Source organism: Ilyonectria robusta, assembly GCF_021365365.1.
Source record: "Ilyonectria robusta strain PMI_751 chromosome Unknown BGZ61scaffold_5, whole genome shotgun sequence".
In the NCBI taxonomy this organism is placed as follows: Eukaryota; Fungi; Ascomycota; class Sordariomycetes; order Hypocreales; family Nectriaceae; genus Ilyonectria; species Ilyonectria robusta.
This window is the reverse complement of record NW_025764439.1, coordinates 1062008-1078980: the sequence shown is the minus strand read 5'-3', so window position 1 is coordinate 1078980 and position 16973 is coordinate 1062008. Positions and strand designations below refer to the sequence as shown.

The following is a 16973-nucleotide window of genomic DNA, read 5'->3' as shown; positions in this document are numbered from 1 at the left end:
AATGACTACCAACCGCCCCAAGACCTTTCAGGATGATCCAGGTTTCCGGCGACTAGATTCTTTAACAGAAGTATTGTTATTGGCAGACACCCCGATTGCTGTTTGCATACGCAACTACATCTCGATCCTCCTGAGAATTATCCATTACCCTAATAAAGCAGCTTGGGAAATGAATTTTTCAAAATATGAACTCTTGACATTTATCCCTTCTAATTTATTTATTCATTTGTTCGCCATTTTCAATTCAATAAGACAGGCAAGCGTTGAGTCTCGCCGTACCCTTTGATTGCACGGATAGTTGCTTCGGTGGTTCAACTGAGGCTTTGGTGAAGGAGCTTTTACCTGCGTGGGAATAGCAGTGTTCTCATGCGCGAACCGATACTCTTTTAATATTTCATGACTCTTAAACCTTGGCATTTATTTGGTCTGTTTTCTTGATAAGATCAAGTTCAATTTCGGTCATGTGTTACTATGCAGTTTCCAAGCTCAACGCATTGACGTGACGACTAGTTATCCCCTAAGCCCCCACTTTGGGTCCTCCAAGCTGTTGGTGCCCCGCCTCCCCGTTTCCCCTGGCCTCGGACTTGGACTTGATGGATTGAATTGAGCCTCAACGCCATCTCCGCCATCTCCAGCCCGACGCCGCAACTTCACGCCGCCCTCTCCCGTCTTCTCCGCATACCTGGCCATTCGCACCATGTCTGACCTTGACACCGTCTCGGCCTTTGTCGAGGGCGCTCCTCCAGGAGAGGTACTTTCACCGATCCCCCGCCTCCCGCCTACGTTGCGGGAGCTCCACGTCAGCCGTCATCGTTAGCTAACATCCGCCCGAAGCTCGCAGACGTCGTCGCAGGTACTTTTGCCCCGGTTTACTCTATCCGTGGGGCCGTTCATTGACGCCCAGCTGCCAGACATCAAGGCCCTTACCATCTCCTCCCCCGACATCCTCGACGACCTCGTGCCCGCCTTCCAGAAGTACAACGAGGAGCAGCTCGTGACGGTGAAGCTGCCGGGCAGCAGTCAGCCAGTAGGTGGTCGAGCAAGGGATACAGGCAATGCGTGGAGGCAGCGTGCTGAATTCGGTTCACCAGGTTATCATCAGCTCCTACAACTCCCTCGGAGACGGCCGATACTTCGATGTCGAAAGCTCATCCAGCTTCGTCTTCAACCACACAACACAGGTAAGCTTACAGCCGCCACCGGGGTTGCAGGAAACGAAAGTATTGACGGGACGATAGAAAGCTAGTGCTGTGCAAAGCTATGTCTTAGAGGGCGCACAGGCGGACCTGGTGTGAGTACTTCCGTCCAGAGCATAGTCACGACAACGTCATTGACATCAAACGATAAGAAAATCTACGCTCAAGAGCCTCGGCGCTTACGTTCAGGAGCACTTCGCCAACGCGGCATACGGCGTCTATCCCATCGAGTCCGACTCCAAGGTTGCTGCCGTCATCGTCGGAAACAAATACAGCCCCAACAACTTCTGGTGCGTTTACTGGGTAGTCTCGGGCAGATTTAAATGCTGGAGCTGATAAATTCTTCAGGAATGGTCGCTGGAGATCCCTGTACACCTTCGACCCCTCATCTGGAAGTCTCGAGGGCTCCATCAAGGTTGACGTTCACTACTATGAGGACGGCAACGTGCGGCTGCTGACCAACAAGCCCGTCGCCGCCTCGATCCCTTCCGGCACCGGCGCTGGCATCATCAAGGAGATCTCGACGTCGGAGAAGAAGTACCAGGAGGAGCTGAACCGGGGCTTCGTGAACCTTAGCGAGGGCGCGTTCAAGGGCCTGCGACGACAGCTGCCCGTCACGCGACAGAAGATTGAGTGGGATCGGGTGACGAGCTACCGGCTGGGCCAGGACATTGGAGGTGGAAGCTCGAGGCGATAGATGGTGATTAGCAACTGCGCTCAGCAACTGTGTCAAGTAGACAAGCAACTAGTGTAGCATGTGCAGGGATGACAAGCATATGTTATCCGAGGAGTCGCGATAAGATCGAAAGCGATCGAATGTGGGGAGAATTCATTGACGGCCGGTGCAGGGCACCTCCAGAATCTACCCCACCAACCGGCAGCTCTGAGTGGCATGACGATAGCATTTGAAATGATGATAAGAATAGCAGCAACTCGTTGACTGAGAGTGTGGAGAAGCGTAGCTTCGAGGAGTGTGACTTTGGCCTCAACGAATTACTGTTCTAGGCAAATCTAGGCTATCTGCCATGTCAGCCGAGCCCTTGAGTGACGCCTTCGTTGCAGATGCAGATGGTGCCTGTTTGCCCCTCCTCATCGGAGCCTGAGATGGGTTCCTCAGTCATCTTCGGACTAATTGGGGTGTAACCGCGGTATTAGACCGTAATTCAGGCGTTCAGATCCTTCCAGCTTCAGTCACACTCCTCCAACTTTTGTGACTCGGAACTTGTCCTGTCCGCCGTCGACACATCGCACGCCAGTGTGCGCTAATCAAGACCGCCGGCCGATCACAGCTTAGCCCATCTCTCGGTCACAAGCCGCCGAGGATATCTACGCCAAAGTCGAAGCTCTTGCGCCAGCTTGGGCGGAAAAATTCGTGGTGGTTGCAACTAGCCGGGATCTCAGTGGATAGTCATGGCAACTTCTAGTGGAGAGCAGCGGCGCAATTCTGTTTGACCTTTCAGGACACACAAAACAGGTGTGCCTGATTCACTCCCAGCCAAGCAAATCCCCCGGCGAATGGCTGCTAGCCAAGGGCCGACGGAATCGTGGCGAGCCGCGGAGCGAAACAGCCCTCCGGGAGGTGCGAGAGGAGACGGGTTACCCATACCATCTGTACCCCGTAAGGATGGCGACTCGCACCACGGGTCCGACGGACGCGAATTATACTCCTGACGTGGCCCGCTGTCTCCCCGGACTCACAGAGCCATTCATGCTGACTATCCGGGAGCTGGCCGGGGCTGAGGCCAACGTCAAGTTGATCTGGTGGTTCATTGCAGAGGTTGACTCGCACGGCACTGAGTCAGTGGTGGGCGAGGACAAGTTCACGGCGCGCTTCATGGCCTGCGAGGAGGCACTACAGAGGTTGACCTACAAGGAGGACCGGGGCGTCTTACAAAAAGCCATCAGTCTCGTAGAAGGTTCCGAACCGTAAGCTATACTCAACACAGTACAAGACGTTGGAGAAGGGCGTCGATGCTCCCTCCCCATCTGTGCTCAAGAGTGCGTCCCCGTGGCCCATGCTCCCTGCAACAGCAGCAGCCGATGATGCAGGAGTGTGGAGAAACGAGCAGAATCGACAAGAGATGGTGGGAAGATGCCATTGACATGTTATCAACTAGCAAATATTCATGAACAGCCCCGTGTATCTTTTCCAGAAAAAGCACAAGTGGCGCAAATGCACGATGCACCACAACCCCGCCGCGAAACAACACCTCTTCGGGAATCCGGGAATCGGGATTGGGGTTGACACGGCGAAGTATCGCCTATGCCGGCGTCGTAAGTAGATTTGCGCAGCAGCAGCAGACGGAGATCATGCCTTGGCCGCAGCCTCTCACTCCGTGTATGCAAGAACAGGACAGAAAGGTTCACAAGATCAACTCAACGGAGCCTCCGTATGTCGTTGAATCCGATGGTTGACGGGCATCGGATCCCCGACTCCCCATTCCCGAGTTGCACAGCACAGCACAGCGCCCAGCACCTATCGCGGGCTATGCGCCAGGCGACCGAGCGGCTTCACGGAGGCGGGGTAGTGTGTTGCAGGAGTGGGCGAGAGTGGGCAGAAGCCTTCCTCGGACAAGTGAGGACAAGTCCGGCGAGTGAGTTGTGACGACTTGGAAGCGGCCGGCATGGTGTCCGGAGATAGTTGCCTGTCAGCTCGTGGGAGGCATTATTTTGTTTGTCTGGCGGTCCGAGGCGGTTCTCAAAAAGGAAATTTCCTTACTAGGCCGGAAGCCGAGAAATCCATAGTTACCGAGGGCAGAATGCGGTAGAAATGTGTCAACATTTTCGACGGCGAGCCGGTGTGTGTCCATGCAGTTTTGCTAGTTAAGATGTTGACAGTTTGGCCAGAATTGACAAGCGGAAATAAGTCCACCAGAGTGGCAGCGGAATCAAACGCAATAAGGGAATCCGCTGGAAAAGAGACAAGAACCCACTCGGTAGTGATTCCGGATTCCGGGTTTGAGGGATCCTTTACGGGAGTGGGAGGGAGTAAGCGGTCGTACAACCGACGGCTCTGCAACGTGCTGTCGCTCTCGCACACGGTCTCGGAGTGAAATGACGGTGACGGGCCATGGATCTGGCTCGTGCTGCTGGGGTGGGATGGTTCGCTCCAGGCGTCAAAGCATGCACATGGGGGGATGGGAAAAGTCGGGCGGATGAGCTGCACGGCACTGCGTATTCGTACCTGAGCGGGAGCCGCTGGACTGCTGGGCCGCTCGCTGGCCGCTGTCGATAAGGGACCGTTCCACTGCTGGCAGGACCTCGCCGGCAGAAGATTGCTGAAAAGGAATATCCCACTCAGGGAACTAACAGCCCCCTGGAACCTTGGAACATGGCACCAGGCCAGCGGCTACAGGCCAATCAAGGCGCGAGGACGGTAATATCGACGTCTGCCATTGGCCGCAGCCGCACCGGTCGGAGTGGGTGGTCCACGGGCGGAACTTGGGCAGCCCGATCGTACCAGGAGCAGCAACAAAACGCGGCGCGGCGGCGATGACCTTTGGCTTGGGTTGGGCTGCGCGGTAGCTCAGTGGAGGCCGTGGGATGCGGAGGGGACGAGAGGGACCCGTGGACCCTTTTTTTCTTCCCACCCACTGCGAGTCGCGGCGAAGGAGGGTACCCGCTGATTCAACGCCGGTGTACCTCTGCAGTACCTAGGCGCCGCGCGGGACTCCGGCCGTCAGGGGCGTTGCCACCCGCTGTGAAGCGTCCTATAAGCCCTGTAAGCAGAGGCCCATAGGGAATCTTCCCGCACCGCCCGTGATGCCCCGTAGTACCGCCGCGAGTACCCTCCGAGGTACACTTTTGCTCCGTCCCTCAACCCAAGGCCCAGGTCCCCAGTCCCTAGTCCCGCGACAGGGGACGGGCGCACCGTGGCCTTGCACCCTCTCCGGTTCTTTCTGCCATCCCATCCCATCCCAAGGTAGTTTCCATCTTCTTCTTTCTTCCTCCTCCCTCCGCCGACTCTCTCCTCTTCAACTCCTGCAACCGCTTCCCCCGCCCGGAACGACGACTACTCCCACAATCTCGCGCCCATCGCAGCATCTCAACGCTCTCCGCCTCCGTCCCCGAGACCGCTAAACAACCTTCACATCCACCCCCCGCCAACACAGCAAAGATGGCCGAGATCAAGGAGTACACCTACCAGGATGTTGCTGAGCACAACACCAAGAACGACATGTTCTGTGTGATCCACGACAAGGTCTACGATTGCACCAAGTTCTTGGATGAGCATCCGTACGTCTTTAATTCCTCCCCCCTTATCTACCGTGCGCGGACCGCCCCCAGCTAACATTCTCTTGCTCGCAGCGGTGGTGAGGAGGTCATGCTAGACGTTGCCGGTCAGGACTCCACCGAAGCCTTCGAGGATGTCGGCCACAGCGACGAGGCCCGAGAGGTTCTCGAGAAGCTCTACGTCGGTGAGCTGAAGCGACAGGTAAGAAATCTCGTCCCCAATGCTCAATTGCGCACAACCCGGAAGGCTAACACACACCCTTCAGGCTGGCGACCCTGGCCCCAAGAGCGCTCCCTCTGGCGGCAACACTGCGCCCTCGATGAAGTCCGACGGCGGCCTCAGTCTCGGCCTCTACGCCGTCGTCGTTGTCGGTGGCTTCCTCGCCTACGCCGGCTACCAGTACCTGCAGCAGCAGGCCGCCGCCCAGACCCAGCAGCAGGCGTGAAGCGCATAACCACCACCACTTTTTTGGCTGGTATTCACATGTCGCAAATGTTTTTTCTGGGAGATCTAAGTGCGGGCTTCGGCCGCCGAATTGGCCGACAAATGCAATTAGGAGTTTGGCCTTGGGACCGGGCAAATTAGACGGCGTGCGCAAACAGATGTCCGGCTTGGCTTGGACATTGAACGATTCCGCGGGCGGCTCCAAACACCCATGTGTCCCCGATTTTTTTGTTGGGGAGGGTGGGCGCCAAACCCAGGAGGAAAATGGCATCCTTGTCGAGGGGCACAATTTCTGCTGCGCAAGGCAAGGCTATGGAGCACGGTGTTGCAATGGGAGATGTTTTCAACCAGGGGGAGGAAATCTTGGGCAGTAGATGTATATCCTCTTTTTAATCGACAAAGAAACGATTGACAACGACGCAACCTGAGATTCATTGCCTGTCACCATCCCATTTGAGCCTCTCAGTTAAGACGACGTCGCCACTTGCGCAAGGCTGTGTGGCTGGAGCGCAACAAATTTAGCTCGGGAGCGCTGACCGCCTTCGCCCAGGGGTTGCTCTCCGCCTGCGCCACAAATTATGCCTACGCCCCTGCGCATGTGACGCCACACTTGACATATCTTTCAGCCTCGCTGTGCTCACGGATCAACGTCAATCTCAACTTCGCTTCACCTCGACCATCCGTGCCGCTCTCCTTTGTCCGCCCTCTCGCCGTCCGCCTCCGCCTTTCTCGCCCCGCAAACCCTGCGAAAGCGTCGTTCATCAGTTAGCCCCCGGTGCGCACCCGCTCGCCCGTCATGTCGTCGTACCTGGACAAGCAGGCCAACGCCTTCAAGGGGACGCTCGCCTCAGCCGCCACGAAGCTCTCCAACCCGACGTCCACCAAGGCCGCGACGCTTGCGCCGCCCTCGCTCGCGCCGCCTTCGCCCTCACCTTCTGCCACCTCCGACCCAAACACCCCAAGCACCAAGCGCAAGCGCGATGCCGTCCCCGACGTGCCCTACTCGCAGCCTCAGCTCACGGGCTACGGCGCCGAGGTCAAGACACAGATGACGTTCGCCGTCGAGTACCTGAAGAAGAAGGGCGAGCTCAAGACCATCATCGAGATCATCGACCATCTGAGTTTGCGCGGCTACACCGAAGAACACAAGCGCGAGCTGGCCGACGGCCTGCGAGGCCATCCCCGCATCGAGTGGAAGCCTGACGGCAGCCTCAGCGAGCAGACATGGCAGACGGGCATGTACTCACACCGGCCCATCATCCCGGGCGTCAAGGACGCGACATCGCTACTGGCCCACCTACAGCGCAAGACGGATGCCTCGGGCGTCTCGGTCAAGGATCTCAAGGACGGCTGGCCCGACTGCGAGGACACGCTCTCGTCGCTGGAGCGGCAGCACAGGGTGCTCGTGGTGCGGACCAAGAAGGACAACTTGCCGCGCTACGTGTGGCCCGACGACGCCTCGCTGCACTACAGCGTCCAGCACGAGTTCCAGGTCATGTGGCACCGCGTGCCGCTGCCCAGCACCGACGACATGCACCGCAAGCTGGTCAGCGTCGGACAGAAGCCCACAAGCGAAGACCCGAACAAGTTGAACCAGCAGGGCGTCAAGCCCAAGGCCCAGCGGAAGCGCGCCGGCAAGCGTATCGGCAAGGCGACAAACGTCCACATGCAACATCTGATGCAGGATTACAGTGGCATGCGGCGATGAAGCATCGCCTTATGGCGAGAGTCGGGTAGAAAGCAGCAGGAAAACAAGAGTGCGGATTCTTTCACGAGTTATAAGAGACTTGGGGCGTTGGGCGGACGGTCTGGTTCTATTTATTCCCCTTGGCATGGGAGACGGGGTATTCCCTTGGCGTTTACGGAAGGCAGGTTTGTTTCAAATGATCTAAAAGTCAAGGGCATGGTCATCGGCACGAGGTGGTTATGTTAGACAAAGAGACGCGAGCATAGCGTCAGCATAAGTTTTGAATCAGCAATTATGGTCCAACTAGACCTCATATTTCTTCCCGCCGTCATCCCGTTTTAGTTCTCATGGAGGCTCGTATATTCGGTTCATAGCCTTGTCGCAGTAGTTTCGAGCATCTCTGCCCTGTCCTAGGTTTTCCCGCCCAGTCATGGAACTTGTCTCCCCAATTTTGGGCTTTCTCTTCTCAGTCCCCAAACGTCCCTATCTGGACCAGGACCTTGTCTCACTGGTTCGGGGCCCCCTCGATTTAGACCAAGGCCTTGACTACTGTCTTGTCCAAAGCCCTGTCTGTCTGGTCCGGAGCCTTCTCTGCTTTGTCCCAAGACTTCTCTCACGGTGTCATTCCTTGAAGGCGTGAGGCCCTGTTCCCTCTCCTCGCGAAGCCGATCAAACACGCCCTCAAACAGACTCGGCTCTTGGTAGCCCGCCACGCGGTACCGGCCCCCTACAAGGACGCTCGGCACTGCGATGACACCGCCCGCCGTCGCGGCCCTGACCTCGTCCTCAAGCGCGCGCCCCAGGGTTTGGCACTCGAGCGCGTTCATCACGGCTTGGGGCTCGAGCCCGACGCTGCGCCCCACGGAGAGCAGCCAGCTGTCGTCGGTCACGTCCAGGCCGTTCTCGAAGTGCCCGCGGTAGATGGACTCGACGACGGCCGCCTGCGCGACGGGCCCCATGGTGCGCAGCGTCAGGGCAATCAGGCGGTGGCAGTTCTGCGAGGCCCCCGTGCAGCCGTGGACGGCAAAGTTGATGCCGTGGCGGGTGCCCGCCGTCTGCACATCGTCGATGAAGGTGCGGAGCTTCTCGGGACCCATGATTTTGCAGTAGAGTTCACGCTTGTCAGCTGCTCGCGGTCAGCCTCATCGGTTGGCAATGCGGTGCGTCTAACCGTTGAGAAGATCAGACAAGACAAGGTGAGGAGACTAGAGCAACTCCAGTCCTCGTCGGGGCATAAAGCGACATACCTCTCCTGAGCGTTGGATACAGCAGATACGGCTTCCAGACAACTTCAAATTCGATTCCCGGGTTGCGTGTCTTGTACCGGTATATGGCCGTCTCGATGCTGCGTTTCTCGAGGAAGGACCATGGACATAGCACGTCGGTATGGATGACGATGTCGATACGCATGGCGAACAACGAAAGGATTCTCTCTGAAGACAGCGTCAAAACTCCTACACCACGAAGGCAGAAGAGCAATTAATCAAGAAGAGCCTTGCTCCTCATCGCCAACGCCCAGGAACAGGCCACCCCCTCCTCTTGCTCATCGTCCCTGCGGGCAAGACCGCGCTACCCCATCTCCTCGACAGCCTCAAGCCGTCAAGCCTTTTCTTCTCACCACCTGCACCTTTCCGTTGCACGGCGCAAGCCCCACTGGAGCCCATGGATTGCTGTCCTGTCGTTGGGACATCCAGCTCAGGGTTGATTTTTTAATATGTCGTCGATTACAAATCAGAAAATCAAATCCTGGGGCAGCCATGTGTCTCTGGAAAACGGACCGTGGTCTCGCCCACTTCTCACCTGACATTTCCTTTCTGACCCGGGACCGTAGTAATCGCGCCAACAGCTCCTACAGAGCCGACGGGACTAGTCTAGTCAAGACTAGAGCTACAATGGCTTCTCTAGTTCTTTTCCATTGCTCTGAAATAGATCGTGGGCACAGACGCAGTGAGTTGCGTTGCGTTGCAGTGCGTTGAGTGAGATCGATCTAACGCTCCGGCCCTTAGCGGCTCGCCTGGGGTCCGAGACATCAAAGTGCATTTAGCTGGCAAGCCGGCACAGATCACTTCCTGATCCAACTGCCGCCTGCGAGGCTGACTGTGCAGGGTTAGCTCCCCATGGCGCCATGTCATTAACATCGGGACTTTTCTTGGTTGTTATCGCGGTAATTGCAAGTCTATAATGTGTTTGCTCCCGTTCCGAGTCCAAACGTCTATCAAGTACTAAATACATACATCAAACAAGGCAGCGCGTATTGTTTCCCGTAATGCCTGCTGTTTGCTTCCCGCGTGTGAAAGCCACAGCAGCGTGCCAGTGTAACTCCCTCCCTTGAACATCGTGCAGCCAGTGTCCATCATCGTAAGGTTGCCGGCCGCCAGTCTATTTCGAGCTTGAACAAAGAAAAACGAATTCGAGGCGGGTAGTGGGAATCAATCGAAAGATTAGGAAAATGAGCAAAGGAAAATGGCATTCCGAACATGCTCCGTCAAGGAGTGAGCCCACGCGTCGGTGGTGGTGGTGGAGTATTAGGTGACTGTGAGCATGTAATTCCGAGTCCATGCAATTTTGAGAGGTGTAAAGGGATCCAGTCCGATAACAAACGCCGTTGAAATCTCCGTGCCCAACGACGGGCAGATCTTTGACAACAAATACAGGGTATCAATGGGTTGAGCTGGGGAGCCCCGGCCGAGAAGGGCCTATTCCACAAGCTCTGTGGATGGTAGATCGGCCACCTAAGCCATGTGTACCAGTCCAGGCTCGGCGCTCTGGGGGCGTCGCATGTGCTGCGGGGCGCCATAGTACATCTGGTTCATCGCAGGGTTCGAAGGGTAGGCTTCGGGGTCGGGATAGACGTAGCTGGCAGCGTTCTGCGATGGCGATGCCACGTTGGAAGGCGACTGCCAGCCAACATTGGCCATGTGAGGGCTGCCACCAGCGCTTCCGGGGCCACCCTGGTGCTGCTCCAAGCTTGGCTCCAGAGTGGGAGGGGGGCCATAGCCAGTGGGATGTGAAGTAGGTCGGATGGAATTGTAGCCGCCCGATGAGGTCGAGACAGGGCTACCGACGCGAAGGTGCACGGGGAGAGAACCGTTCTGCGGGAGATATTGGAAGTCTCCAGCATGGCGGGGGATGCTGTTTCCGGACAGGTCAACGCTAGGTGACATGGACATAGTGCGTTGGGCCGGCGAGGGAGTGGTCATAGGAGAGCCATGGTTGGACATGTGGTCGCTGTCAGATCGAGCCTGCGTCATGCCCTTAGACTTTGATGCGGCAAGCGCAGCTGCGGTGGCAGCAGCGGCCTCCTCAATGGTTCCGCTGTGGTGGTTCTGATGGCGAGTGAGGGTGGTTCGACGGGTGAAGGTCTTCTGGCAGTCGGCATAGGGGCACTTGTAAGGTCGCTTGCCCGAGTGAGTTCGTCGATGGCGAGCCAGAGAGCTACTGTCACTGAAAGGCTGCTTGACGTTAGCATTGCGGAGAAGTAAACTTGACGAGTGAAGAAAAAAACGTACCTTGGCACAAGTCTCGCAGTGGTGAGGCTTCTCACCAGTGTGCACTCGCTGGTGGACAGTCAAGGCGGATCGCTGAATGAACATCTTTCCGCAGGCGGGCCAGTCGCAGACGTGAGGTCGGACGCCGCTGTGGATGCGCTCTGTTCACCATTAGCAAGAGTGTAAAGCTCGTAGTTGGTATTGATGCTTACCGTGTCGAGCGAGATCACTCCGTCGCGCAAATCCTTTTCCGCAAGTGCTACAGGGATAGGCCTTGACGGGTTGTTGGGGTTGCTGAGGCTGCTGAGGCATGTGTTGCATGCCCATGTTAGGCATTCCGCCCATGTTGGGCATATCAGGGTATCCAGGAATTTGCATCGCGGTTGGCATGGGGTTGGGGATGTGCATGGGCGCATGCATCGCGGATGGTGAAGGGTAGGCGCGCGCCATGCTGTGGGGAGTGGAGTATTGCGAGTGCTCAGAGCCGTGGGGAGAAACTGATCGCTCCATGCCAGGCTCAGGCTTGACGAGGTGGTGGTGGTCCATGAGGCCGTTGTGAAGCTGTTGTTGCATTTGTCCGGCTTTCTTATTCAACATGTTCGTAATGTCCATAACCTCCGTAGGAGCCGGTGATCGCATGCCGTTCATCATTGTGCCGGCGTTCGATCGTAATCTCGAAAGGGGTTTTTAGATTTGACGTCTCACAATACGGAGGCGTTCAAGCTGTGGCTAAGATTTCAGAGTCAGCGCCAAATTTCGGTGTGTCGCATGAGGCGGAGCCAGTGCAAGGAGAGAACACAGTCGTCAGGACAAACACACAAAACTGCATGCCCCTTTGCGGGTGGCATGACATGGTGGTGCCCGTGCCAAGGGAGAGTGCAAGGGTCAAAGACCGATGCCGAGGTCGATAACGAGGCTCCAAACTATGCAACGTACCTTTTTTGTTTCCAGGTCGACCCGCGACAAGAGGTGCTTGTGTAGGCGGCGTCGCGAGCGGCAATGAAAGTTGTTGGAGAATTCTTCTTGCCGACTAGCGGTTGAGGCGAGGTTGAGGTTGGTGGGCAAAGGGATGGTCTGTGTGGTGCGGAGGGTTGCTGATTCACACAACGAGGTGCGAAAGGAGGTCGAGAGGCGGGATGTCGGCGTTGATAGAGACGAGGGGATCTCAGGGTGGTCTGTTCACGATGAACCTAGATGCAGGTACCGGCGGTCAGCCACGTCAAGAAGATGTGGTCAAAGGACGGGAAAAGAGAGTGATCGCAAGCGCCAGGAGACACTGAAGAGGATCGAATCAAGGATGAAGGTGTTTTAAGGAATGTGATCGAGGGGAACGGGGAGAGGGGAGGTCAAGGAGTAGATGCTCGATCGAGGCCAGGTAGGGGCCAAGCCTTTATGTCAGGTTGGGTCTCCAAGCGGGACGTGACAAGGCAGCGTGGAGTGGAGGCCCCGAAAAAAAAACTCCCAGGCAAGGGCAGGGATGGGGTGGAGGGCGTGAATAGCGGGACTCCAACGCGCCGTGCAACGCTGTGCAAACCAACTACGGCGCGCGATGGAGCAGGGATCAAACGACGGCAATGCGAGTGTAACAAGAAGAACCAGGAAGCCCGGACAGCGCAAAGCAAGGGCGTGCGCCCAGGACTTGAGAGGAAGTCGAACTTACGGGATGTCGGAGTTTGAGAGGGATGCGGTTGAGGCGCAGGCGGGCAGTGTTTTGACGGTTGCCGGGTGGTGTAGGTGGGAGGTTTTGCGTGGAGGGTTAGATCTCGTCGGAGTTTGTTCTGTGCGCCAGATCTCAGGAAGAGGGCGGTGGCATGGAGCAAGCACGGGACGGGGGGTGGCAGGTGGCAGGCAGATGGCAGGCGGCTGGCGGCAGGAGGAAAAGCGATGCGCAGGTCAACAAGGGAAGGAACGTCGACGAGGAGGTATTTGATCACGGCAGGAGCTGGGACAAGACACAGGCTGGGGGGGGGAGTGCCGGCACTATTATAATACGCGCGAGACAGAGGCAAGACAGCCAACTCAGCGCAACCCAGCGCGGGACCCTTTGGTGGGCGTGAAGCGCAAGGTGGGCGTGAAGCATAAGGTGGGCGTGGGAGCAGGTGTGTGAGTGGGCGTGTCAAAGGGCGTGTGGGCAAGGCGGTGGACACAACAATGTGAGTGACGGGATAGACTAAGCAGCATCAAAATAGCAGCTCCAAGATGAGGGAACCCCCCCCCCCTTGAGAGCCCGAAAATGGGAGCAAAAAGAAATGACCCTGGGAATTGAAACGAACGGGTGGCTTTCCAGCGAGCGAATGGATGGAGCTGGTCTGGGTGTCGGGGAAGACTGGAGAATGGAGACGCTTTGGAGAATTGGATGGAGACTCGACAGATGCACTTCCAGCGCTCCCGCGCGGCAGGTACCCATGCACAGTGCGCACAGTGCGCGGACCCAGCAATGCGCCCAGGCTCTGCGCCGTAACTTAGACCCCGGCCGCCGCGGCGGCGCCCCATCGAGCCAAAGGCAACTGACCGACCAGGAGGGCAGATGTGCAACCTCAAGGGGAAAACGGGGGAGCGTCCGGGACCTGAGTTGAGCAGGCAAACGTACGCACGTCTCCGTTACGGGGGCCGCGGAGGACCTGGGATGGGCCCGAAAGGGCACCGTCATGCAGCGCAGGGCGGGGGGACCTGATCAGTAGGGATCAGTCGGGACCGGCGATTGCCAGCGATTGCCAGTGATTGGGACAGCTGGTGGTCCTGCTCATCTGAACAAAGGGCGGCCATTTCATGAGCTGGGGCCGAACGCCCCCCGGCGCAGCAGCGAGGAATCCGGGATGGGATGCAAGCAAACCAGAGGCAGGCCTGTCCCTGTCAGCCTGGTACGTCGGTCGTCGTACCTCTTTGCAAGCTGGGCGGGCGGCATTATGCTGGTGATGCGAGTTGCGAGTGGACGCCTCCCGTCTCGTCTGTTGGCCGTAAGATGCTGCTATTAGGTTAGGGGGATTGGTTTTGGAGTGGCATGGCGGGATGGTTGGTTCCAGGTTGATTTAATGCGGCAGCAATACGATGTCATGTATTAGACTCCGTCAGCCAAGCCGAGGGTGCAATCACGAAAATGAATTTGCCCACCAAACATACAGCGAGAGCCAAAACCATGGTCCATGGGCTCGTGGTGGTCATGTCTTGCCGTGCCGTGCGATGCGATGCGATTGAGATGCGGTTTGCCGATGCATGCACGCGTCCAGAGGATCGTCTGGCCTCTGATACCGTCTCCCTCTCCCTCGGGATGGCGAACAGGCCTCTCTCTGACCCTCTCCCGAAAACTCGTGGTCCACAAACCAAGTTCACAACGGGCCCCCCTGTCCTCCCGTGACCTGCGCAGCACTACAAACCACGGTGGCACTACGACGTGCTACGTACGTACGAGCACCGCCAGCAAGCAAACCAGGGCCGACGTCATGACACGACACCCTTCAGCTCCCCTGTAGGGCGCCGAGGGATGGCGTGTGCTCCAAGGCCTAAAGCTGCTGCACCCCCGGCCCCCATCGTGCCCTGGGCAATCAACGGGGCCGCGGTTTTGGGCGCGCGACGGAGCTGGGCTGTCAGGCCAGGGCCGCCAGGCTGCGTACTCCGTGCGGGTGGCAGATCTGAAGTGAGCTTCCAGAAGGCCATTCCCACGATCCCTGTCCCATTGCTGGGCGGCGGTGTCGCGTTGTCTACTGTGGCTTGCCTCACCTGAGAGTCCACCTCCCTTGGCGGCACGGCCACGTCTCCAGCCCTCTGCTGAGGCGCATCCAGCGGACTCCATACCGAGCTCCATCGACCGCTGGCAATTTCCATCACCGCCTGCGATCGCTGTAGAGCCTGTACCTGAATCTCGGCGACTGCGAATCAGGACCGCCAACCCCAGTCGTCCCCGTCTAGTAGGGCTTCGGGAATGTTGTGTGATGCAAATCAAAATGACAGACGGCAGTCAGAGTCATCTGATTGTCCCAACCCAACCACTACCCGCCATCCCGTCCCAAGGACTCGGGCGATCCATCGCTCGCTTGCTTGGGCTGGTGTCACGGCTGCCCCTGTTTTTGGGGGTGGCTCTCTCATTCCACCAGCATCGGCTGGTCGCTGGGGTTCTCGAGTCTTTGGGTAAATCCAAATACAGCATCCATGGCCCAGGGTCTCGGATGCCCTGGGATCAACGGGAAGCGCTACGTTGCTTCGCTGGTGTTGTGCCATAGGCCCGTGAATTAATGCACGCAACAGGCACAAGTCCGCTGCTTGTGGTATGTTTGTTGACTGTCACTCACGCATGGATCAGAAGGTCCTGCCCCCAGAGAGTTGAGGGCATGCCCAATCGGATCTGGAGCGGGTGGGCTGGGCACTGCCGCGGTCGTCCCTCGAGAGTCGCCCTTGAGGGAAAACCTTGGAGCGGTCCTGGAGTGGGTCTGGAGCCGCGCTGCACTGTGCCCGATACCTCGGCCGGTACTTGAGAAGCCGTACCTGGCATGCCCTTACACACCTGCTTCTCCGTACAGACCGATGGGGAGAGAGCATGGGCAGGGGTGGCGTATGATGGGCATCACGATCCCTCCAAAGGAAACAAAGACGGCCCAGCCTCCCAAACGCACGGCGCACACAGGCCGCCCGCTCCGCAGACCGGCCGCCTATTGTCCCCCGCGATTTGCAGGCGCACATGACCGTCGATAATCACAATAGCATGCTCCGGTCGCCGTCCTAGCAACAATAACAATAATTATTCTCCAGGCAAGGGACGCTCCACCGCATTTTCTCCCACTACCCACTAGCACCGGCTATGCTCAAGCAAGCCCAAAAGGGGGGGCGCCAGGCAAACGAGCCCAGAGGCTCAGGGTTATTGTCGCAGGGGTGGCGGGTCCTTAGAATGCAGCTGCTAAGGCGTGGTTGGCTGCGTGGGAAGGCCGGTGGCCAATGCATTACAATGGGAAATTACGCTAGCCCGTCTCGGAAGGTTTCTCGAAGCCTTCTGGAAGATGGAACACCCTTAATACGTAGCGCCTCGGTCTCCGTGCTTGCCGCAGGCACGTCGCAGGTTCTGCTCACAGGTGTGGCCCGCGCAAAGCCCAGCTTGCCCCGTGTTTCCAACCCCCTGCCTACATAGTATGCAAATGTCCCAACTCCCATGCCATGTCCCCTTGCTTGTTTGTTTGCCCACACCCTACATGATGCTTTTGGCTTCTGCGCCATGACCCATGGGCCCTTTGTGCTGATGGCCCCGTCTCCCGTGTGCCCCGTGCTGCGAAAGCATGGATCATGCCCATCGTTCTGACGGCCTTCGAGAAGCCAAATGGCGTCGCCTCTGCGCTATGGCGCCGCCTCTAGTCGCCTCTAGTGCACCAGCCGCGCTCGCCAGTGCTGAAGCTCTGGGGGATGGCGGCCGGCGCGATATCCGCCCTGGCCGATGCGTCCGGGGTGGACTGAGGCCCCGAGTCTGCCCATCTTCAGGTCATCTCAAGCTCCAAAACCTAAGGCCATTATTCATTGTCACCCATGATGGAATATAGACCATCCTTCCAGGACCCTGGTATGACAAGTGTTGCGGTTGCGGCTCCGGGACGGCTCCCACTCCCACTCCAGCTGTCGCATGCTCCCAAGGCCTGCGAGACGACCTCCAGTTCCGCCCTGGAGCGCCAGGAGCCCTCACTTACCAGCTGGGGAAATCCTGACCGTGCCGGCGCGGGAGGCCAGGGTCACCGCTCCCGAAGGAACAGGCATCATGCCTCGATATCGGTCGTCTTACGACTCAGAGGAGGCGGACAATGGGGGACGGGAAAGGGGGGCACGGAGCAGAAACCACTCAAACAGGCCACCGCCTTTCAACGCGTCCCATCACGTCCCATCCCATTGCATCCCATTGCAGCCCATTACGTCTCGTCGGTGCAATCTGCGGGTTTGCGATGCGTCGGTCG

The 16973-nt window shown here is 57.9% G+C and overlaps 7 protein-coding genes across 7 annotated transcripts; 4 read left to right on the top strand and 3 right to left on the bottom strand.

Annotated features, from left to right (window-relative positions):
• Nucleotides 1–697: 697 nt before the first annotated feature.
• Nucleotides 698–1893, top strand: BGZ61DRAFT_345531 (F-actin-capping protein subunit alpha; the record flags this gene model as incomplete). The annotated part of the gene is made up of 7 exons (XM_046239799.1): nt 698–751; nt 835–853; nt 912–1027; nt 1092–1181; nt 1239–1291; nt 1349–1486; nt 1545–1893. 7 exons carry the CDS (start codon nt 698–700, stop codon nt 1891–1893), a joined length of 819 nt encoding a protein of 272 aa, XP_046107560.1.
• Nucleotides 1894–2820: 927 nt separating this feature from the next.
• On the top strand, nt 2821–3126 carry BGZ61DRAFT_529722 (uncharacterized protein; the record flags this gene model as incomplete). The annotated part of the gene is made up of 1 exon (XM_046253446.1): nt 2821–3126. The coding sequence occupies one exon, from the start codon at nt 2821–2823 to the stop codon at nt 3124–3126; it is 306 nt and encodes a 101-aa protein (XP_046107559.1).
• Nucleotides 3127–5218: 2092 nt separating this feature from the next.
• On the top strand, nt 5219–5943 carry BGZ61DRAFT_183284 (cytochrome b5-like heme/steroid binding domain-containing protein). The gene is made up of 3 exons (XM_046237704.1): nt 5219–5432; nt 5505–5631; nt 5696–5943. Exons 1-3 carry the CDS (start codon nt 5314–5316, stop codon nt 5873–5875), a joined length of 426 nt encoding a protein of 141 aa, XP_046107558.1. The 5' UTR covers nt 5219–5313; the 3' UTR covers nt 5876–5943.
• Nucleotides 5944–6527: 584 nt separating this feature from the next.
• On the top strand, nt 6528–7864 carry BGZ61DRAFT_446530 (uncharacterized protein). The gene has a single exon (XM_046245220.1). It carries the CDS (start codon nt 6671–6673, stop codon nt 7580–7582), a length of 912 nt encoding a protein of 303 aa, XP_046107557.1. The 5' UTR covers nt 6528–6670; the 3' UTR covers nt 7583–7864.
• On the bottom strand, nt 7865–9392 carry BGZ61DRAFT_446529 (thioredoxin-like protein). The gene is made up of 2 exons (XM_046245219.1): nt 8809–9392; nt 7865–8687 (listed from the first exon to the last, which is right to left on the bottom strand). The coding sequence occupies exons 1-2, from the start codon at nt 8969–8971 to the stop codon at nt 7990–7992; spliced, it is 861 nt and encodes a 286-aa protein (XP_046107556.1). The 5' UTR covers nt 8972–9392; the 3' UTR covers nt 7865–7989.
• A 604-nt stretch (nt 9393–9996) lies between these two features.
• BGZ61DRAFT_183332 (uncharacterized protein) lies at nt 9997–11909 on the bottom strand. The gene is made up of 3 exons (XM_046237705.1): nt 11262–11909; nt 11071–11210; nt 9997–11013 (listed from the first exon to the last, which is right to left on the bottom strand). The coding sequence occupies exons 1-3, from the start codon at nt 11698–11700 to the stop codon at nt 10294–10296; spliced, it is 1299 nt and encodes a 432-aa protein (XP_046107555.1). The 5' UTR covers nt 11701–11909; the 3' UTR covers nt 9997–10293.
• Nucleotides 11910–14487: 2578 nt separating this feature from the next.
• BGZ61DRAFT_475135 (uncharacterized protein) lies at nt 14488–14871 on the bottom strand (the record flags this gene model as incomplete). Its single annotated transcript, XM_046248650.1, has 1 exon — nt 14488–14871. The coding sequence occupies one exon, from the start codon at nt 14869–14871 to the stop codon at nt 14488–14490; it is 384 nt and encodes a 127-aa protein (XP_046107554.1).
• Nucleotides 14872–16973: the final 2102 nt, after the last annotated feature.